The sequence below is a fragment of the Boleophthalmus pectinirostris genome, unplaced genomic scaffold, assembly GCF_026225935.1.
Source record: "Boleophthalmus pectinirostris isolate CB_2022bp ecotype Guang Dong unplaced genomic scaffold, ASM2622593v1 HiC_scaffold_11, whole genome shotgun sequence".
NCBI lineage: Eukaryota > Metazoa > Chordata > Actinopteri > Gobiiformes > Gobiidae > Boleophthalmus > Boleophthalmus pectinirostris.
The window spans coordinates 11338617-11361679 of record NW_026570994.1 but is presented as its reverse complement, the minus strand read 5'-3'; the positions used below and the strand labels follow the sequence as shown (position 1 = coordinate 11361679).

Below are 23063 nucleotides of genomic sequence, written 5' to 3'. Positions count from 1 at the left end.
GAAGGATTACTCAAGCATGGGTGAATGAAACAAAACACAACTCTAGACATGTTTTTGAGGAGGTAACGACATTATAACATGGTTAAAAGCTCACAACAATTCATTTTGTATAATATAGGACCTTTAAAAAATACAGTGGAAAAAACTTGGCCTAGTGGTATCATAGGATTTATTGCAATACTGTGGAACTTTCTAGGCCCTGCCACCATCCAAAAAGTTACATTGTGCACCTTTAAGTTCCTCCTTGTAAAATGTAACCTTATGACATTTTTATTATTATCTAGTGTCAAGCCTCTACAGGTAGCCCTGGAATGCACTGAAAAGCGCCTGGGAGGAGGAAATCGATCTACATCTAGTATAATTTCCAAATTGTCTTCAAATAGCAAAACCATGTGTGATTTGTAGTTGTTGTAAAGTGCACTTGATACCTCCTGTGATAAATCTACTCATATTTCAAGCCTTTTCTGATTATTGTCTCTCAATTTTCTCTCAAGACCTCTTTAAAGCTAAACTAAAAGCCTATCTCTTGGACAGTAAGTACATGCTAATGAAACGCACTTGCTACTGTTTACATTTCTTTATTTAAGGGCCTATATTGTGCTATTTTCTGTTGTATGTTATAATGTTGTTTCCTCATCAAAAACATGCCTGGAGTTCTGTTTTGTTTCACTCACACATGTTGCATATTTAGGCTGAGTTCCTCCTTCAGACCTAAAACACCACATGCAAGAAGTGCTCTATTGTGTTTTTGAAGTCTATTCAACTTCACTAGAATCATTGGATAATTCAAACGTGTGAATGAAACAAAACACAACTCAAGTATTTTTTTTGAAGAGGTAACAACATTGTAACATGGCTTAAAGCTTGCAAGAGTCATTTTTGTATAATATAGGCCCTTTAAGCATTTCACAGCTCCGACACTCTTGTTCGCATGCAACAACTTGATGAAAAGTTCACTGCGGCCCTTCACACATCTGGTACAATGTAACACAAAGCTTCTATTGAATTAGTGGTCTCCCTTAAGTGTCCTCCAGCTCCCTCGTATGCGCACTAACTTGACTCACTCCCTTCACTAGAATTCATTTATCTCTCCTCCTTTCCTTTACTCTGTTCTCCCCCTCTTCCACTAGTCACACAAATCAATAGCCATTACATTGTGTGCAGGACAATACAGAGGCACTGCAGGGAGTATGATGTCCTATTAATTCTACACTCTGTTGTGACAAGGATAGCCTCTTGACATGAGAGCTAGCTGTTTTCAGTCACTGGGCTTCAAGTTGTTAAGCTAGTGTCCTATAGTGCTTCTGTTTTATAGTGTAAGTGTATATGTAGTACAAATGAGTGCTCTAGAGTTGGCTTGTCAATAAAATCACTACCCTGACACTTTATTTGATTCAAAAAACTGCAGTAGTTTTAAAACTAAATATTTCATTTCATCATTTCAACAGTTATACTATAAAATTGGTAGGTTTCCTGAAAAGTTTTTGAATGCTCTTTATCTATCAGAACTAGTCTAAGACCACGTGGTAGTGTTAAACAACTACTATTTTAGGGAGAAATGTGTATCCTGTGCTAGCTATAGTTTTTAAATTAGTATTGAATCTTTTCCTTAGTATAAAAATTGTTATTGTTGTATTGTAACAACACTACTCTGGAGTTCGTATCATTGTCGTGGACATATTTCATTATCTCTGAATGCAGAAAATCTGATATATATTTTATATGAAAATCCCAACCTAAGGTCTGTCATTTTGAGTAGGTTTAACATTACATAAACACATTAACAGTTTAATAGTCTTTTCATTTATATTAGTTGCTTGTACTGGGTAATGTCCTATACTACAGTTCTGAAATGTAATGAACTTAAAAATGTACTTTGAATTTCACTCTTAGCATCGATGTATACCTCATAATAGTGCAATATTTCAACACACTACATTCTCTTCTTACTTATTTTATATATGAAAGACTCAAATGATTCATGGATGCCCTAAATATAAGTTGATATTTTTACAGTGAAACACATCAGTTAAAATAAAATAAAATCATTATTTCAAAGGCATCTATCATCTGTCAAAATGCTCAGGGGAGTCTAACCTGTCTGAGTCCCTCCTTTTTACTCTCTCTCTCACATTCACATTACAGTTATAATAAATATGTCTAACTCAGGGACAGACAATAATCTCTGCTTGATTAAACTGAAGTAAATCCCTGGGCACGCTGCAGCTATAACACTCAATAACAAATGGACCCGGGCGATTGTATGATACTTGACAGGCAATTTGGCTCTGATAATATTTCCTCTGCTGTAGATAGTCCAGGTAGTAAATTAATCTCACTGGATGAAAAGTGTATGTGGTTTGTGTGTTTCTAGGTCTGCAGCAGCTCTTTCTCCAATACAAAACTGCACTTATCATTAAAAATAGTACATTTTTAAACAGGTTAAGAATAATTTCTCATATTATTCTTTTTCTGATGCAATATCTTGCCCCTGTATCTACTTTTACTTAAGAAACAAAATTTAAACCCTAACATGTAAAATATTCTGTTTATGCATTATTCATACTGCTTGCTCACATGCACTCACATTTTTTCGTGTTAACCCCATCCTAATATTCACATGGAAAGTTGTGAATATGCTTGTAGCTTTTGGGCATGAAAAATCAGTGAATTAGGACTCAAATGTTAAGTCCACTTGTAGCATAAGTAAGTAAAAAAAAAAGTTTAACTTTTGCAGCGTACAAAAAGCCAATATTTTCAATCGCCTACTCAATTTACTACAGTTTTTAGCATCCGATGGCCATTTCGTGCTAGTCCATCAGCTGTGGTCTGTTTACTATGTTCTTTTTTATGATATAGGATGAAAGAAGTTTATAATAAAAATAAGAGGGCTGGGAGAAGACACAATTTCCACGAGACAAGATGAGACACAAGATTAGGTTCACAAGCACAAGATAGGACAAGATTTTAACATAATTTACAAAAAAAAAAGTTATTCTGTAATTCAAGTCACAATTTTGGCCTCACCATTTTTATTTACTTTATTTAATATTTTGCTGTCATTGTAAAACAGCTTTTTGGACCTATGGCTTCTCAAAACTTGGGAGCTCGTAATCCTTATTTTCCAATCTAAATTCAAACAAACTGAAAAAAATGTCACAAAATACTTTTCTTGTGGCGATTTTGTCTCGCGAGATCTTGTGGCATGAGATCTCACCCCATTCCTAAAATATAATAATAATTTTCATGCTTTCTTTTATCCCTCACAGTGCATTGAATGACCAAAGCTTCATTCACCTGTAAAAAAAAAAGCCCATAAACCAGTGTCACCTTCAGTAAACCCTTAACCTTCTCTTGTATTTGTGTGTACAGGTCCAGGAAACAATGCGGCTGCTGCAGCTGGTTTGGCCCAGTCTCAGTCCAGAGCCATGATCGCTGCGGCCGCCCGGCGCCGTGACACTAGCCACAACGAGCTGTACTACGAGGAGGCGGAGCACGAGAGGAGAGTCCGAAAACGCAGAGCACGGTACGAACAGGCAGCTTGACAAATGTACTAGGCTCTGGGACTATTAAAACACTACATTGAAGGAACATTTCCAAATTGTTGGTAATATTATTATGTGAGTGTTTTTCTCAGAAGTTTGAAGAATGTAGTTTAGCATAAGTACAACTGGGATTCATTAAGGCTACTTTGTGTATACAATGCTCATTTGTTTTGGAGTCCCAGCTTCACATGCAGTTGTTAAGTATGTTATTGATCAATCAAAAACATCTAAACAGGACCATCCACTAAGTTCATCACTTTTTAATTTAATCACTAACTCCTGAAAATGTCCTATTTAAATGCATTTTGCAATTGTTTTCTTGAGTTTTTAGACAATCTAAACTTGACAGTGTTTCCTAATGTGTGCATTGTGTAACCGCTGAGCTGAACATTTCACCATAGCAGTAAATGAAAACATCCCAAGCCTAACATCACTCCAAGTTATCAATTGTTATATTGCTTCATAGCTATTATATTATTCATAACATGTGATTTCAGTTACAAGAAATAGTAATACTTTTACTTTATTTAATACTGATAAAATGCATCTGATCATCATCCCAGCCTGGTGGTGGCAGTAGAGGAGGCCTTCACCCACATCAAGCGTCTGCAGGAGGAGGAACAGAAGAAGTCCCCAGGTGACGTGATGGACCCTCGAGAGGCGGCACAGGCCATTTTCCCCTCCATGGCCCGAGCTCTGCAGAAGTACCTGAGGACCACCAAACAGCAGCACTGTCACAGCATGGAGAGCATCCAGCAGCACCTGGCCTTCTGTATCACCAACAACATGACTCCCAAGGTACCCACGTGTGTTTAACAGTCACTATAGGGGATTGGCAGCCACATTTCTGTCCACCAGCCCCAGGCCATCTGTGGCTCTCTTTGGCTACACAAGTAACTGACCACCTAACTGGGAGTGATGAATGATGCAATGCTAATTTATTTTGGGGCACCAGAAAGCAATATAATATTAATGCATACTTATTATTTAAGTCATGTAGTTGTAGTTACTTGCTGGGTAAATTAGGTGAATTGGATGAGAATAACAGCATAAATAGAGAAGTAGTGTTACATTTTTAACTGAATATTTCTACTCTATTTGTTGATTTTTATTGATGCCATTTAAAGGCGACTGGGCTTAAGAACTGGATCATCTGTATTAAATAATATGCACTGACTATATGTACAAACTTGTTACAATAATTAATTACATTTTCTGTTGTGTGCAGGCGTTTTTGGAGAGCTACCTGAGCCCTGGTCCCACTCTGCAGTACAGTAAGGACCACTGGCTGTCCCGGCAGTGGACACTCATCAGTGAAGCCTCTGTGACCAGCGGCCTGAAGGACGGGTCTGTGTTTCTGCTCAAGTGTGTGGACTTCAGCCTCGTAGTGACCACAAAGAAAATCCCATACATCCAAATGTCCGAGGAGTACATTGATCCCAAGTCTCACAAGTTTGTCCTGAGGCTACAGTCTGAGACCTCTGTGTAGGATTTAACACTTTCTATGTCACACTGTCTCGTTTTGACCATTTCTTTTTGGATTTTTTTATATTTTATGTATGACTCTTTATCACACATTTGAATATATTGATCTTAAAAAAGACCATTAAGGAATTTGACTCCACGGACTTGTATTTAGGCGTGTATGCGTGTGTGAATGTATGTGCAAGGGTGCCATTTTGTTGTCAAAGCTGATATTTGAAGGGGGAACAAGACATTTCATGAAGACTTCTATTTATCCTGGCTCAAAACCACTTAGGATTTTAAACCATGGATAACTTTACAGACTTAACCACCAGATTTGCTGCAGATTTGACTGTATCTTTTGGATGTTTTTCACTTTTCAAACCAAATGACTACAGACTCCACAGGTAAAACTTCTCTTCACTGTCCAGCTTCAAATGTAGCACCACCTTGTGCTTTTCTCCAAGGCCAAAGTCAGACTCTTTATTGCTGCACAATCTTCGTTCAGGTGCAATGAAGCATATCGAGTCATTTGTTAAACAGCTGAATGAACTCCCAATGAACCATATGATAAGAGACAGTTACATACCAGGACAAGCACAGCAAAATACACCCCCAGCTTTCATGTGGACTGCTCCGCTGAAATGATAAAGAGAAGACTACTGGGAATCTATGAGACTCTACCAACTTAAAGGGCCGATATTTTCTGTTCTGTAGTATGTTATAATGTTGTTTCCTCATTACAAACATACCTGGATTTGTGTTTTGTTTCATTCACATGTTTAACACACAAAACTGCATATTTAGGCTGAGTTCTTTTCTTAAACAGAAAACAGACTAATTAGGGACTCAAACGTGTGAATGAAACAAAAGTCAACTCCAGGTATGCTTTTGATGAGCATTATTACATGGCTAAAAGTTCACAGGAGAATATAGGACCGTTAAATAAAAATACTACTGATTACTACACCTGTCCCTAACAGCTCCAAAAGTCACTGTTAACAAGGCTGTGTGGTCATGAGCACAAACAAAGCTAGTGCAAAGAACTGCACCATCTGGTTTCCCCTTTAAAATCCAGGGCTCACCTTCTGCAAACAGCAAATTCCTGCAGGTCAATCCATCTACTCACTCAAGTCATTTTTTATCCTTTGCAAACCATTGTAAAGTCGGCCATGTTGACAAAGCACATATAAACATCACACCTATTCCATTGGCTGATTTATTTTAACAGTTTCTGTAATGTTTAAAGGTGCACTGTGTAAGTTTCGGGGATGAGGGTCTGTTACTAGGGAGATGTTGTTGCTTTGCCTGGAATTTTTCACAGTATCTTATCTATTTTCATGGAGATAAGCGCCAAGCCAGTGTACAGGTCAGATTTATGGAGAAATTGGCCTGTTAAAAAAGTTCAAGGCATTGTTTTATTGTAAAAAAAAAAACAAAAAAAAAAACAATATAACTGTGGTACATTTCAGGAAAAAAAATCTCTAGCATATCTCTATGGACACAACCAGGTGCTGGACTCTTACCAGTTACATAGTTACATAGTGCACTTTTAAGATAAGAAAAGAATAGAATTTTGTAATGTATGGTCATGAGCTGAACTGTCCCATAGTGCCCTCTGGCTGGTGGATTCGGTATTACTCGACTGCCTCAATTCACAGCACAATTTATATGGCTTTCACTTAGATACCTTTACTCTTACACATATTCGGTATATCCAACACTTTTGTGATGTATTTGCAATGGCAGGGACAGCACAGATCTCTCAAAATGCCTGTTACCAATCAGACAGATTTTGTACTTACCGTCACTTGAACTTTGAATGAACTTCAGCAGCTCCCAATGTGACCGTGCCTCCTGTTTTGACACTGTATCTATTTATGTAAACATGCATGTGCGTATGGGAGTATGCGTGGTGCGTTCAGATGCCATTCCCCATCGACTCTCACTTTTCATCTCTGTTTCGTCAGTCGGGCCTGGGTGTGGACATGACATTGCAATCTCACTCATATGGTTTTCACAGCGCAAGTAAAGAATTTGTAAACAAAAATCTGAATAAACCATTTTTTATGAACATTTGTAAATCTGACGTCTGAGTAGTATCTTAATTGTACCTTATTACAATTATGTTTTGCATATAAACACGATTTTCTAATTTGAAGTTAAGATAGTAATTTACATAAAAGCAATACTATGTCAATATGTATTATGATTTCTTAGCAGTGCGCACTAGGGAACTTCCACTTCCACTTTGTTACCATGGAGATGTTATTGCTTTGTCTGAAATGTTCCATATTTATTCACACTCGCCATTATGTTTGAAAATCATCCATTATGTTTGAAATTATTTAACACAGGCTCCTGAAAATGTGTTGTTTAAAGATATGTTTTGTTTTGTTTTCTTGAGTTTTCAAACTTTCTTAAAACTTTTATGGCTGTATTTGCTAATTTACGTATTGTGTCACCATGGTAACTCCTGAACATTCTGCCAATAGAGATACATGTAGTGATATCAGTGCAAAGTATCAATTCTTTTGCTTTTATGTAAATAGGGTTGTCTAATTACAGTCAGTTAAGAGAGTAAATCACATACAAGTAATACTATGTGGTTTATGATGATTTCATAACAGGTAACTTTTTGGTTAGGGTTGTGCATGGAGATGTTATTGCTTTGCCTGAAATGTTTCACAGTATGTCATCTAACTAATCTACTTTGCATTTATTTAGTTACAGGCGTTTTATTGCAAAAAATTACCTTGAAAACATGAATTCTTACTATTAGTGGGCTCACCTCTCCACAAATCTGACCTGTAAATTGGACTTGTGGCAACACCTGCTTGTCTCTACAGAAATTTACAGTAGGGCAGGCTATATGTTTAATCTCAATATATCTTCAGCTCCTTTTAGCCGCTTAACTGTTTCTGCTGACTCAACTCTCTGCATTTGTCACACTGCCATTGATACTTTGCAGTTTTTAATTTACTCTTGCTTCTTCTTCTTCTTCTTCATCACAATTTTTATTGAAACTCAAACACCTAAATGGGACCATGAATGCTCGTATTGATCCCAGGCTCCTGAAAATGTGTTGTTTAACTTTTTTTTTTGTTGCTTGTTTGTTTTTTGTCATGGTAACTCCTAAACATTCCATCATTAGAGATACATGCAGAACACCTCCAGAATGATGTCACTTCAAAATATTGACATTTTTACTTTAATTGTGAGTACATTATAAGTTGATTACGCCTTGTTCATTACATTTTATCATGTTTATTTCATGTGTCTCTCTACAGCTCTCCATCCCCTCTCTGCTCTGTCCATTACTCTGCTATGTCCCACCCTCTCCTCTCCACATCCTCTCTCCCGCTCCAGACCAGACCCTATTTCGGGGGCTTTTTGTTGTCACAGACGTGGGGTAATTGGCTCCACCGCCGGCTTCTGTCACCGTCGCGCCGCCGGGGCTCGTGGGTAAATAAATGTCAATGTCCGGCGCTGGATACGAACAACCTCATCCCGTGTCGTGGTACGGCCTGTCGGAACTCATCTGTCCCAGGCTTAATCCACGAGAGCTCGGGTGGAGAAGGGGACGAGGCGGGGGGCGTAAGGGGGAAAATGAGCAGAATTTGCATCTAAATGGAAGTTTTTCTTGCTATCGCCCCTTCCTGTCTATTTGTGTGTAATGACTTGGTTATGGGCGGATGTGGACATGAGGAGACACCATACCTGCTGCTGTACTCTTCTATCTGTGTCTTGTTGCTTTTGTTCTGAATCTAAAGTGTTGTATGATCCATAGTCTAACGTGTATTCAGTATTGTGCTATATTCTATTATGTCATACTGAATCATTATCCTCATTCAGACGCAATCACCAATCAAAATTACCTATTAACAATAAGAATATAAATCTCAAATCATTCCTACCATTTCATTAATGACTAATTCCTGCCTGTAAATGGCATCACAACATTTTACAGACCCTGCCTATATAATAATAATAATAATAATAATAATAATAATACATTTATTTGCATAGCACTTTTCAAAATTATCATTACAAAGTTCTTTTGCAGTTAGAGAAAAAAAAAATCATTAACATTACAAAGAAAACGTAATTATTAAAACAACCAGAGAGCAATAAACAGACATTTACAATAAAATTAATTTAAAAGCCCTTCTGTATGATTGTGGACTTTTTAGTTGATTAAAAGAATATAATACTATAATATATATTTTCATTTTTATTATAATATGAAAATGCTGTGAAATCAAAACAGAAAATACTTACATAATGACAATCTGTAAACTCTCAATCTAATTATTTGATTAAGAACATTTCATTTCCCAAGTCACTTAATGTACCTCTTTTCAATAAAGCAGCAACCCACAGGAACAGAGGGACAACATGTTGGAACAATTGTTAAAATTAAATCCTTCTAAATTAAAGATGCACTGCGTAACTTTTTTGGTAGATTGTCCGTCACCTGATTGACTCCATGTTTTTTTGTTGTTGTTTTTTTTTTTTTTTTTTGGAATATTGTACAGTATGGCATTTACTCCATGGAGACAACCAGACCACAAAAACTGAAGTTACAGGTCAGATCTGTGGAGAAGTGGATGCACTCACAGTAATAATTCATACTTTTGCTGTCATTTTGAGAAATAAAAACACCCATAATTGAATAAATACAAGATACTGTATATTTGTTGAATGCCATACTGTGGAACATCCCTGTCAAAGTAATAACATTATCATGGAAACAAGCAGATGGCGGAATCTCTATCAGAAAACTTTAAATAAATATTTCCTATAGGGATCTGTTCTTCTTATAGCCTGTTAATTACAGTGTATATACGAGTCCATCTTGTCTCTCCATGTGTAACCCAATATACTTCATGCTTTGTGTTCATTTTACACTCACTTAATTTCTGAACTGTCCGTTACAAGCATCGTATTTTCTTTTGACCCTTATTTATTTATTTATGTCTAGACTTCAGCTCTCCACTCCATTGTAGGTTTTTTTTGGTTGGGGCCCCAGTGGACGGCCTCTGTTGCCCGTGACCTCCCCCCAAGCCTCTCAGACCAGGTCCTGCCTCCCATTAGCAAGGATAACCGTGCTCAATTATTCACCAGAGTCTGAATAATTCAAGGTAAATAGCTCATTGACTCGGGGAGAAAACATGGCAATCTGTCACCCCGAAAGACTGTCTGGACCAGCTTAACAACCCTGGAACAAACTGCGAACATATATTTACTCATTTGTACTCACAATTTTATTTTATTGTATTACAACAAAGATTAATATTTCTTGAACTGTGAACTTTATTAATTAGCGATTGTCAATTTGAATTTCAATCAAAAGTGCACAATGCAACTTTTTTTGTTTAAGGATCTGCCATATTTCCATAGCGATGTTATGCTTTTCCTGGAAAGACTAGCAGGTGACACCACAAGGCCAAGTTCAAGATACAAGCTATTGTTGAGCCATAAAAACACATCATAGAAAGTAATGCAAGATAGATACATTTAATGCAGTACAGAGGAACATGCATGCACGTGCAGCTATAACATTTCCATGGAGACAAAAAGGTAGTGGACCCTAGATCGGAAAAGTTACATAGTGCACTTTTAAATTTTGGTTTCACAATGAAAACAGTCTTGCATATTCACGAATATAGGTTATTTTTGCAATGTATAACGCGATTTCATTCATACACACACATTCACTTGTAACCATTTATTATTAGTGTACATTGCTAAAACTTAACATGTTCTGTTCCACCTTGTGATGTCATGAAGTAGTTAAGTTAACATCTACTTTTTATCTTTTATTCAGATAGAGATAAACAGTTCCAGGGTTGAAAATATCCAGATGACTCTTTAAAAAAGGTGTATGGAGTTTAATAACACAATGAACAACTTCTTGCTTTACCACATGACATCACAAGGTGGAACAGAGTGTTTTCAGTTTGAGAGAAGAGCTCCTAAAGCCTAAATATGCAGGGTGTGTATGTTAAATATTTGTGAAGGAAACAAAACACAGCTCCAGGTATGTTTGCATAATATGGTTTGCATAATATGGGCCCTTTGACTCTCCAAACATTTCTATTGTAATCCATATTAACTTACAGGCCATCCAGTACTGATTTAAGGACCCTCTGTGTCTTATTGCTTTTGGCTGATTGCTATTTGACCCATAAAAAAAAATACCACTCTTGCCTTTAAACTTGACTTCTTTTACCATCTATACTACTGCTCCTATCCCATTCTGTTTAATCTGAATCTTCTTCATATTGATCCTGCCCCTCCTCACTGTCCTCCTCTGTGTCGTAGCCCTGATGTTCTTCCTCCTCTTCATCATCTCCAAAACCGCCATCATCAGCCTCAGTGTTCACCCTCCCACTCAGGACATCCTCGATCCAATCCTCCAGCTCCTCCGCCGTGGGGAGGTCCTCATCATTGGACATGTCTAACCACACACTGTCCGCCTGGTAGAAAAGGTAAGACGTTTTTCAATAGCAGAAAATAGGACTGCACAATAATTTACAATAACATGAACTTTTTGTAAATGTGGTAATGCATCTGTAAAAATAAAAAGCCAGATATCAGGTCAGTCTGGCATAATATTCTTAATAAAATTTATATTCTGTACTGGTTCAACTGCTTTGACTTTTGAGCTTGCATTTGGGTCAAAATTAATTAAAAGGTGCACTATGTAACTTCTAACCTGCTTTCATTGTGATTACCAAGTTTATTTTCATACTGTGGAATAATCAAGGCAAAACAGTAGTATCTCCATGTAGTAATGCTCAAGCAGGTGGCAGGCCTTCCATCAAAAAAGTTACACAATGCACCTTTAAGTATTGTTAACATATGGAACGTAACTGAAGTATCACATTTTCAGTCTAATGTATTTTTAATCTTACTAACATCTGTGACGTTGACCACTCCAATCTGTGGTCTGAAGAGGTCTAAATTGAAGGTTTTCTCCCAGTAAGTAGTCAACTGGCAACAGAAAATAGTATAGTTAACGCAGGTTTACATTTCATTGGGGAAAACTAATCTAGTGAAATCTGACCAGCGGAAAGTCATCAGGGTCAATCCAAACGATGCTCAGCTCAAGGTTGTTTGTGTTGTCTCTGGCCACGTCCTTCAAAATCTCCAAAAACTCATAACCATCTACAGCAATAGAAAACCCACTGTTTAATACTTTAAATATATGATTTGGCAATAGATAATTGACCAAAACAAGTAAAAAAGTTCAGTTTGCATTTTTTAACAGTAAGTTGGCTTAATATTTGGTATTCACTTGCAGTCAAAATTGTCATTTGTTGGTTCCAAGATGAAGTTAGTTGTTGTAATGTTTAGATTTTTTTCAATTTAAATTTAAAAAGCTAACCTGGATCTTCCTCTTCTGCAAAGGCAACTATATGTACTCCGTCCATGTCATCCTCCTGGGGGCAATAAGGAACTTAATTTTGTAAAGTAATAATGTATTTAGATCAGTCAACAAAATGAACATACCCAAGTCTCAAACATATTCTCAGCCCGCAGTTTCCTCAAGGTAGCCCTACAGAAAATAGAAAAGAAAGATTTAGTTTACTTATAACATGCTATAAGTTTTGCTCATGTGATGACATAACATTTTTACTGGTATAGATCATAGATTGTATAATAAATGGAGAGCATGAGGGCAGTTACGGCTCGATCAACTTGTCATTTTGGTCTTAAGATGATCATATTAACTCCCTCTACATGATCCTTGTGTTTTTATTTTTGTCCGTAAATAAATTCCTTTTCCGAATATGGAACTCAGCTCGAAATTTGCACCTACAAATGCTAGCCTTGTGAGCTTCATTTGACTAAAACTGAACACTGATCACACTCCCTTAGTCCACTTCTTTAGACAGCCTATAGTACAGACACCATTTAGAGGACTTTTGACGATTTTAAAGATGTGTGTTTGTGGACCCAATCCTTAACAAAAATATTCAGTTAATAGATTATTTGTTTTAGAGATTTGTTTTCTCTCCATCTGAAATTTCAACATGAAATTCTGAAATTCAAACTCAACATTTAGACCCCTCACTGACCTTCTGTGTTGGGTGACAAACTCCACTATGTCCATTTCCGTGAGCGGTCGTCCAGGCAGAATGGCGGGCTCCTCCATGAAGGGCTCATAGAAATTCACCTCGTTCATCTTGAGGGAGAGATGTTTGGCCACCTACCGCAGAGGACATGCCAGCTCTTCATTATGTTAACAGACGGGACTGAAGAAATTAGGCCGTTTTAATGAGCTAGGGATAATTAAAGAGAGGTTCACAACTGGACTTACAGATTTGTCAAATGTTGCGAAGAACTTGATGTACGGTTGGAAATGCTCAGAGGCTTCTTTGAATGCTTTGAAATCTGGAAACAAAAAAGAAAGAATTAAAATGTATTTTCAATTTGATTATAATGTAATGCACAATTCTTGCACTTGTTTATTTTGGACCTATGACTTTGTAATAACAGAATCAGGTCCTATATTATGCAAAATTGACTCTTGTGAGGTTTAAGTCATGTTACAATGTTGTTACCTCCTCAAAAAACATACCTGGAGTTGTGTTTTGTTTCATTCACATGTTTGAGTGACCCTGCATTATTATTTCTACATCTCCAAAGCTCAAAAATGCTCAATTCTACCTTGTGATGTCACGAAGCAGTAGTTTTCAGCTACCTTTTACCTTTTGTTCAGTAGAGTTTGGCAATTCCAGGGTTGAAATCATTCAAATTCTTCTAGATTCTAGTGAAGGTGTATGGATTTTAAAACACAGTGGAGCACTTCCTGTATTACCACATGACATCACAAGTGTGTTTTCTGTTTGAGAGAAGAACTCAGCCTAAATAAATGGGCATAATTTGTGTGTTAAACGTGTGAATGAAACAAAACACACATCCAGGTATGTTTGTGCTGAGAAAATAACATCAAATATAAACAAAATCAATATAAACTATTTTGATCTTACAATAATACAACTTAAAGATGTGCTATGTAACTTTTCTGGTAAGGCATCTATCACCATCTGTCACTATCTGTCAATAGAGATATTAATAGATTTTTCAGAATTGCTCCACAGTATGGCGTTAAAGTGATCTGTATACTACTACTTTCATCGAGTCTACTGAAAAACACTTGAACACCAAACATTCTTACTGTGAGTGGGCTGGCCTCTCCACAGATCTGGCCTTTAACTTAGCGTGAATGTCTCCAGGCAAGTTGTGTTTCAAGAAAAAAAAAAGATTTATATATTTATATTATTACAAACAAGGCCTGATAGATTTCAGTTTTCTGCATATTACAGGTTGAATACATGTGTTTGAGAAGATAAGAAACTAAATTATCTAGACACGATCACTAGTTTGCTGTTGCCAGAATCAAACCTGCAACCTCTTTTTTTTGCTCATGGGCTCACTGTGCACTCCCAGATTCTTATTTCTCTCATCTTGCTTTATTAAATTTCCTCCTTCACCCGTGTAACCAAGTCCCCGTAATACCGTTTTACGCTGGTACCACTCATCTGTCCGGGGTCAGGTTCAAGGACCATCCGATGACGAGCTCAGTAATGAAACTCCACTGTCATTTTCCTCCACAATCGCATCTTTCCTGTCTCACCTTTACTGTCTCTTTTTGTGTGAAGTGGGACCATAATTGCAGTTTGACCTATTACAGAAGTAGGAGCTATTTGAAGGCTCTCCAGAGACTGACTGTAGCGACCATTTTGGGGACTCGGGTTTCCTTCAGCAGACTGTGATGTGGGACCATTAGCCACCAGATCCCATTAGCGTAGAGGGGACTTCAGAGGCGATAAGAACCAGAAAAGGGCCGGACAGGGCTTTTAAACTGCATTAGACCGAGACCCCAAACACATCTGTGCCTTATGGATAAGCCTGCTGTAATCCTATTCTATACTACCAGAGGAAATCTTTGTTTTTATGGGTAATAGGAATACTTGATTATGGCAAAAATGACCTGAACTGAAATACTGACTATTTTCAAACACTAATTTTATATCAACTCTATTATTAAAGGTTAAAGGGCCCATACTGGTCTATTTTCTAATCTACTGTATGTTATAATGTTGTTTCCTTATCAAAAACATATCTGGAGTTATATTTTGTTTCATTTGCCCATGTTTAACACACAAATCCTGCATATTTAGGCTGAGTTCTTCTCTCAGAAAATACTCAGAAAACACTCATGGGGTAATACAAGAAGTGCTTCACTGTGTTTTTAAACAACAAACACCTTAACTAGAATCATATGGATAATTTCAGCGTGTGTGAATGAAACAAAACACAACTTCGGGTATGTTTTTGATGAGATAACACCATTCTGACATGTTTTAAGTACATTTTTGCATAATATAGGACATTTAATGATGTAACTGGCATATTTGAAACCTGAATTAAAAATTGACAAAGTATTGCATAACCCTAATGTCCAGTGCTAAAATCTTAAGTGAAAATACATGAATCTTCTCCTTTGAAATAGCCGATTAGACGGATATCTTCTTCCATTCTCTCAAAGGCTCTTATCTCCATGGCGTTATTGATCATTTCTACGGGGTCCTCCAGCACCTAGAGGACCACATCAAGCCATTCATTAATCTTGTAAACATACTGTACAACAAAGTCATTTATTAAAACTATAGCACATTTGTTTTTCTATAATGAGACTCACATCTAACAAAAACTCCACTAAGGTGTCTGCGGAGAGCTCACCATCAAACTCAATTATTCGATCGTCTTTGAAAACATACAGGCTGCCCACTTCTACCAGCCCTGTTAGATAAAAGTACAAATATTAGCTTTTCTTCTGGTCATCTACTGTTTAAATTTAAACAGCAGAATCCTTTGATATGTGAGTTTTACAATGATCTGCTACATTTTGTACTTACTCTGTTACAAACAAAATCCATTATTAAATATTTATGTAGTTATTTGAATTTGTGTTTCAAAAATTTCTAAAAGTTAAGTTTTCTTGTAATAAGAAACATGTAAACACATTAGAACACAGTGATTAGCTATGGTCATTTAAACAGCGTATGGTCGTACCTAGTTTTTGCGCCACTTTGAAATCCCTTTGAGCATCCACCATCCCAAAACCAATGTCTTTATTTTCCAGGACCTGAGCTGTGAGCTGCAGACACATTGTACAGTAACATTACACACAGGAAATGATCTATGTCTGCCTTTTCAACTGTTCGTCATTCATTTTAAAGATGCATTGTGTAACTTTTCTGGTGGAGGATCCGCTACCTGCTTGTGTTCCTAATAAGTATTTTATTGCACACAGCATTCAACTTTTCTATCTCCATGGAGACAAGAATGCCACCAGGCCAAGTTCTGGGTTAGATCTGTGAAGAAGCAAGCTCACTCTTTTTCTATGTATTTTTGAGCAATAAAAGCGATGTAATTTAATATATATTTGATAGATAAGTTTAATGCCATTGTGTGGAACATTCCTGACAACCCTAACCCACAGTAATAACATCCAGTAGTATAAACTCAACCAGAAAAATTACACAGTGCAGCTTTAACAACACTTGACCCCGTTCACTGCACTGTAGTGTGTTCAGAGCTTGTATGTTTCTATTTCATCTGGCTCTGCTTTTGTCTTTCTCATATGTTTTTTTCATTATAGAAGAATATATAGGCCCAACTTGGATTTATCTTGTTAGAGTGAGCGGTTTAGAGAAAAAATAAAGTTTTTTTTCTACTTTTTCGAAAGTGCACTTCTACGAAAACACACAAGGCTGTTTCCATTATATTGCAAATATTTTTAGAGTTAAAGCTCATTCCAATCCTGGCATACTTTTTTGGATCAGCTAATTAATAGAATGACCTAGAAACAATCCCAGGATACTTGAACCACAAAGGAGTAGACGTGAAGAGCCTGACAACGCTGCTTTGACCCTGTGAGAGTGGGACGACTATAGACACACTGGCTCCTCTCACCTTACGTTTAAACCAGATAGATTCAGAAGGAGAATCCTGTTCATGGTGGACTGTGCAGGCTGCAGTTAATCCTGAGGGGGGGTTGATGGAGTTGAACCTTATCTTACCTTTTTATTTTAGATTTTTTTAAATGATTTTTATGACATCAGGGTTATGAGAACGCAGTGTGTGCTATTAGATCTATTTTAAAAAGTAGGAAGTGACTCAATATGACTAAATGTGTAGTAGGGCTGAAGGATTTGGAGAAGCTAACTTCAGTTCTAGGCTTGCAATTAAATTTGCCATTTATACTCAATGTTATGTCATATGACCAATGGTGGAAGAAGTACTCAGTTTTGTTATTTAAGTGAAAGTACAGATACTGGAGCAAAAAAGAAAAAAAAACACTCAAGTGAAATTTACTTAAAAGTAAAAGTATTAAAGTTCCTGTTTAAAAATGTACTTAAAGAGTAAAAAGTAAAAGTATTGCATGCAGATTTTGGGATCTAATAAATCTTCAAATGTAGTGATTTTGATAAAGATTTGTGGTGAATTTTGTTCAACAGAAGAAATTTAATTGATAGCTTTCCAGAGCAGTTTTGTTGTTGTTGTTGTTATTGTTGATGTTATATTTTTGTTTGATCAAAGCCTCGGCCTTTTCAGCAAGTCTTAAACAATAATAAAAAATACTTTTAGTTTTTAGTCATGGAATAAAAAATAAATAAATAAATAAATAAAAAATAAATAAATAAATAGTATCCACTTTAAAATATCTACTTCTATGTTCAGATACCTAAAATGATTGCTTTATTTTAGCAGTCTACCAATGTGTACATGTTTAATTTGTTCAGTGCCCTGTACACTTACCTCCAGCACCAGCTCTGTCATCTGAAAACGCTTCTGCAGGCCCTTGTGGCTGGGTACGGGCTCGTGGTAGAAGAGGCACAGGAGATCAAATCTCCTCAGAGCCTTCTTGTAGTTGCGCTCATTGATGTCCAGCACTCTGTCTTTACCATCAAAGTTTGGGAACTCCAGGCCCTCTTCAGTGCTGCAAAAGAAAACCTGTGTGAAGAGGAGCCCCGATAGAATGGAAAACCACCACTGCACCATTGTTCCTTAATTGGAGTGAGAAGGAAAAATCAAATAAGGTATTCAAGTACAAGAGATGAAACAGAATTCATCCACTTTATGATTCCAGATCTTATAAAATCAATATCTTTCTTTCCTTGTAGCCTTCACAGCATCATGTCTTGCACCCCTGCTGTGTCGCCCTTGCCACCTGCCTTCAATCTCTGCTTCTCACTTTCTCTCTCCCGGGCAGCTTGTCTCTAGGGGTCCATTTTGCTCCTCCATTTCACTTCCTAGCTGTGACAATCTCTGTAATAGAATAATATAGGACATGCGTTCCTGCGGTCATTCAAGCCTGAAATGTATTCTGAAATAAATGTAAAACCTTCAGGGATTTCCTCACACATCTAATCATGAGTGACATTAGCCATATTAACATGCCTTATAGCAGACTTTATTGAAATGCACAGAAATTCAACAAATACCAGAAACTACTTATAAAGCAATCAGGTTAGTTTAATAGCATTTTGCTCTATTAATATAAGATTTACGGTAAAACAATTCGTGATGGACATTACAAGGGATATTACGGTAATTTTTTCAGGCAGAAGTAGTAGACCGCGGAGCGCATCTTTGTTTTAATTCTTTCAGACCAAACTCGCGGATTTAAAGAAAAATGGAGCGCTTTTGGCTGTTTTTGGTTTTGCTACAACTGCATATCCATTGTTTTGGATCCGTTAGTGCCTCAGGTAAGCCTCATAAATCTAGAATATTCAATGTTATGATGCTAAAACAAACTTGTGTTGTACGTGTTGTAGCTTGAGTCTGCGAACTTTTTGTTGGAGCATTCATTCATCACTTAACAAGCTAGCTAACGTGTTTGCCTGCTAACTTAGCAACACTACGAGTTATAAGATGAGATTTTTGCACTTATGTTTTTATTCGTAACATAGGGAGTTTTGCTTTACAATTTACAAACTTCAGAAATTGCTCTAGATGTGTTTAGGCATCATCAAACAGGTCTGGCAAGTTGCAAGAGTGTGTTACCATTAATTCTTGTTGCAACATGTACAGAGATTGTTTATTCCTAATATCTGTGTTATGATTGTATGAATTGTGTTACTTAATATGTAAAACGTATTGCACATTTTACATCAGACAAAAACTGGAAGATAATTAAGGATAACATTGCAAACGCCATCAAAGCCTACACACCCTGCAACCCTGACAATTGTGGTTGCCATATAAGGTGAGGGAATTTTAAAATACTATTACTGTGACACTTCTGTATAATATTGTGACATTTATTAACTTTGTGTACATTCAGTGTCCTCCATGATGACCTGCGGCAATTTGAAGGTGGTATTTCTGAAGATTTCATGGCTTCTACCATCAAAAGAGGAGTGGGCACACATTACCAGATCATTGATCATAAATTATACAGGGAACACAACTGTATGTTTCCTGCCAGGTAAGCAAACTATTGTAATTTTCTTGAATTTTGTTACACTGAATTGATCTTAATTGTGGAGTGGAAATGTTTGTTATGTTTAGGTGCAGTGGGGTGGAGCATTTTATCTTGGAGGTGATTGACCGGCTCCCAGATTTAGAGATGGTTGTGAATGTTCGGGACTACCCTCAGGTTCCAAACTGGGTCCAACCAATTCTGCCTGTCTTCTCTTTCAGTAAGGTTAGGTTTTTACCAACAAGAGCTGATCTAAAATATATAACTGTAATAAATTAATATTGTTTTATGTGTGCAGACCAGTGACTATCAGGACATCATGTATCCTGCCTGGACCTTTTGGGAAGGTGGACCCGCTGTGTGGCCAATATACCCCACTGGATTGGGACGATGGGATTTGATGAGAGATGACCTCAAAAAGTAAGGTTAAAAATTTTAGATTGACTCATATGGTTTCTTTAATGGTCAGTGTTGATACGAACAAGAGCAACCGATGGCTGATAAGATCTACCGATATTTTTATCCAAGTTATAATATATATATCTTATGTAAATATTCTACAAACTCACCCACAGCCCTTTTTGTACCACAAACCTTTAAGAGGTTGTGAGGCTGTGTATCAAATTTAGTGCAGATATCTCATCATGTTAAAGTGTTAAAATAAAGCTTTATGTGTATTTTTAAACAGCAAATCAACCAAAATATTGGCCTGTGCTTGAGATTTATGGGCTTTTAATTATATTGGTTAATGGATGCATGGATTTATTACACTAAACAGTATGGTAACTTTGTATTATCTTTTTTAGGTCTGCATCACAATGGCCATGGGAGAAAAAGGAATCCAAGGGTTTCTTTAGAGGCTCTAGGTCAGTATTTAATTTAATTTTATTTTTTTTAAAGCATCTACAATGTACTTACGTTGATGGTATTGTCGCCATTTTCTCAGAACTAGCCCTGAGCGTGATCCTCTTATCCTGCTATCAAGGGAGTCACCAGAACTAGTAAACGCAGAGTATACCAAAAATCAGGCCTGGAAGTCAGAAAAGGTAAAACTCAATAGCTTTATTTATTATCACCTATTACTCCTCCATACAGTATTTATTACTGCTGTGCATTTTTCTTGTTTTAGGACACATTGGGTAAACCTCCAGCCAAAGAAATCCCACTTGTTGATCACTGCAAATACAAGTAAGAATCACTAGTTTCAACTATAACTCTTTATTTCACTTTTATATTGTGTTAAAATGTTGTTGTACACCTTTTAGGTATTTATTTAACTTCAGGGGAGTAGCCGCCAGTTTCCGATTCAAACACCTCTTTCTCTGTGGCTCCCTGGTTTTTCATGTCGGTGATGTGTGGCTGGAGTTTTTCTATCCTCAACTCAAACCATGGGTTCACTACATACCAGTCAAACAAGACCTATCAGATGTCAGGTAATAAACAATATAATTTAACTATTTAGAAATGGGCTATTGAATGTTGTTGTTATAGATGCACTATGTAAATTTTTGGTTGGAAGTCTGCCACCTGCTTGTTTCTATGAATAGGCCATTGCTTTGCCTTGAAGGCTCCACAGTATGACATTAAACTGTTCTACCTTACAAAAAAGTGCAGTTGGTTTTATCGCTCAAAAATACCTAAAAAACAGGCATTCTGACTGTGAGCTAGGTTGCCTCTCCACAGATCTGACCTTATTTGGTCTGGTTTTATTTAAATATAGAGATAGAAAGGTTTAATAACATACTTTGAAACATTCCAGACAAAGCAGTAAAATGAAGAAAAGCATTTGATGGACCCTCCACCAAAAAGGATACAGAATACACCTTTAACTTATGTCTGTTTCCAGGGAACTTCTTGAATTTGCTAAAGACAACGATGCAATTGCACAAGAGATTGCTTCAAGGTAAGAATAATATCTACAAAGTGGTAAGTTGTAATCTTGGTATTTTAATTAAGACTGGGGTTGTGTTTTTTGTTTACTCAGAGGGCGGCAGTTCATCCTTGACCACCTTAAAATGGAGGACATTTCATGTTACTGGGAAAAACTTCTCACCGAGTACAGCAAACTTCTGACCTACAAACCAAAACGAAGAAATGGCTACAATCAGGTTATTAGCAAATTTAGAAAAACAGAACTCTGAGGATGGTACAGTGCCTTAGATGAACAGTAGTAGTATAAAAACTGCAGTATGGAAAAGGGAACAACCAACTGAAACAAAAGTGCTCAGTGTGCCAATACAAGCTCAAATATTAGGTGTATGTTTTATGTTTCACAGTGCCACAACTCCCTGCAGTAGTTTCAGTGCCTTTTTACTGTGATGATAAGGCCTTCATCATTTGTTATGTCTCAAATTCAGATGACATCTTTTGAACTACAGTGCCCTCTACTGACCAGTATGGGAATAGTTTTATCTGCTATCTCATACACAGAAACAAAAAACTGAAGCACGCTTCGAGCTCTCATGGGCTAAAACTGTGTCAGCTTTAGGTTTCTTTGAACATTTAAAGAACACAAAAATTGAACACAAAATAGATTCTTCTGAGCTTTAACTATGTTATAATGTTGTTACTGCCTCAAAGCCATCCAGAGTTGTATTTTGTTTCATTGACACATATCTGAGTAATTATTAGTCTATCTACATCTCCAAAGCTCAAAATGCTCTGTTCAACCTTGTGATATCACAAAGCGATAATTTTCAAGATGACAGCTACCTTTACCTTTTAATTCAATAGAGATTGGACATGACATCACAAGGTGGTGTTTTCCATTTGAGAGGCTGAGTTGCCTAAATCTGCAGGGCTTGTGTCTCAAACATGTGTGAATGAAACAAAACACAAAGAAACACAACACAACATTCTGACTGCTTGTGCGTATGTAGATGTATTGTGTTTGATTAATGACTTTTGTCTTGATGGTAATGTTGTAATACTCATGAATTTGGTAACTACAATTTAGAGGATATCGAGAACAATGATTTGGATTTTTTTGTATTTTTAGAAGATAAATGAATTTGAAACTTTATATTTATGGGAATTAGTGTTCTTGAGTTTTAAATGTGTAATGATGAAGTGGATAGTGGTTATTTAAGGAGGCATTGCTATTGATGAAATGTGGTGGTTTAATGTAAATAGTCTCTTTAGTCCTTGTCCTTGTTTAAATAGATAAAAAAAATACATCTTTTATACCAGTGCAGTCAATCAAAACCATTAAATTGACAATGCAGTCAGTTAAAAAAGTCTAAATGATGCCTTCTGTTATATAATTTATTATGAGCGAGCACATCTCATGTTTCTCAGTGTAGTTTTCGCAAAATAATTACACACTGAATGTGTTGCCGTGGCTACAGTGAATATGTTGTAATATTCACATTGTACCAACACCTAGGGTCAGATTTCTGTCAATGATTAAAAAATGGCAATCCACGCTTTGCTACAATAATGTACATCTGACCAAAACACTGTGATTTTTGTACAAAGACAATTTGTGTGTTAAATAAATATGTTAAAAATATTAAATGTAATCTTTGTATGACTTTCTTTTAATAATG

General features: G+C 36.6%; 3 protein-coding genes across 5 annotated transcripts in view; 2 read left to right on the top strand and 1 right to left on the bottom strand.

Annotated features, from left to right (window-relative positions):
• The window catches only part of LOC110153254 (vang-like protein 1), a 52537-nt gene extending 45473 nt beyond the window's left edge, over positions 1–7064 (top strand). For both annotated transcript variants that reach the window (XM_020917136.2, XM_020917134.2), the window contains exons 7-9: positions 3373–3526; positions 4109–4343; positions 4774–7064. In XM_020917136.2, the coding sequence (XP_020772795.1) occupies positions 3373–3526; positions 4109–4343; positions 4774–5034 (650 nt within the window). In that variant the 3' untranslated portion in view covers positions 5035–7064. The remainder of the gene's footprint in view (positions 1–3372; positions 3527–4108; positions 4344–4773) is intronic.
• A 3551-nt stretch (positions 7065–10615) lies between these two features.
• On the bottom strand, positions 10616–20514 carry LOC110153291 (calsequestrin-2-like). 2 transcript variants are annotated; one of them, XM_055165737.1, is made up of 12 exons: positions 20434–20514; positions 17850–18030; positions 16101–16185; positions 15727–15827; positions 15515–15623; positions 13339–13412; positions 13097–13227; positions 12528–12573; positions 12403–12457; positions 12082–12182; positions 11934–12008; positions 10616–11491 (listed from the first exon to the last, which is right to left on the bottom strand). In XM_055165737.1, exons 1-12 carry the CDS (start codon positions 20451–20453, stop codon positions 11276–11278), a joined length of 1194 nt encoding a protein of 397 aa, XP_055021712.1. In that variant the 5' UTR covers positions 20454–20514; the 3' UTR covers positions 10616–11275. The 2 variants fall into 2 exon arrangements, with proteins under 2 accessions (XP_055021712.1, XP_020772834.1); XM_020917175.2 differs by lacking the exon at positions 20434–20514 and having other exon boundaries at positions 17850–18092.
• Positions 18661–23031, top strand: poglut1 (protein O-glucosyltransferase 1). Its single transcript, XM_020917184.2, has 11 exons — positions 18661–18799; positions 19209–19299; positions 19378–19521; positions 19605–19740; positions 19814–19935; positions 20322–20381; positions 20462–20561; positions 20645–20703; positions 20781–20948; positions 21362–21418; positions 21500–23031. Exons 1-11 carry the CDS (start codon positions 18727–18729, stop codon positions 21654–21656), a joined length of 1167 nt encoding a protein of 388 aa, XP_020772843.2. The 5' UTR covers positions 18661–18726; the 3' UTR covers positions 21657–23031.
• The last annotated feature ends 32 nt before the right edge of the window (positions 23032–23063 follow it).

Excerpts from the sequence above, each read along its gene's own strand:
- LOC110153291 (XM_020917175.2), bottom strand. The coding sequence starts at position 18,092 with ATGGTGCAGTGGTGGTTTTCCATTCTATCGGGGCTCCTCTTCACACAG. Across the intron at positions 12,574-13,096 it reads TTTGTCACCCAACACAGAAG|GGCTACCTTGAGGAAACTGC; the intron begins GTCAGTGAGGGG and ends TATTTTCTGTAG. Across the intron at positions 12,183-12,402 it reads TGCAGAAGAGGAAGATCCAG|ATGGTTATGAGTTTTTGGAG; the intron begins GTTAGCTTTTTA and ends CTATTGCTGTAG.
- poglut1 (XM_020917184.2), top strand. The coding sequence starts at position 18,727 with ATGGAGCGCTTTTGGCTGTTTTTGGTTTTGCTACAACTGCATATCCAT. Across the intron at positions 19,300-19,377 it reads AATTGTGGTTGCCATATAAG|TGTCCTCCATGATGACCTGC; the intron begins GTGAGGGAATTT and ends GTGTACATTCAG. Across the intron at positions 20,949-21,361 it reads CAAGACCTATCAGATGTCAG|GGAACTTCTTGAATTTGCTA; the intron begins GTAATAAACAAT and ends GTCTGTTTCCAG.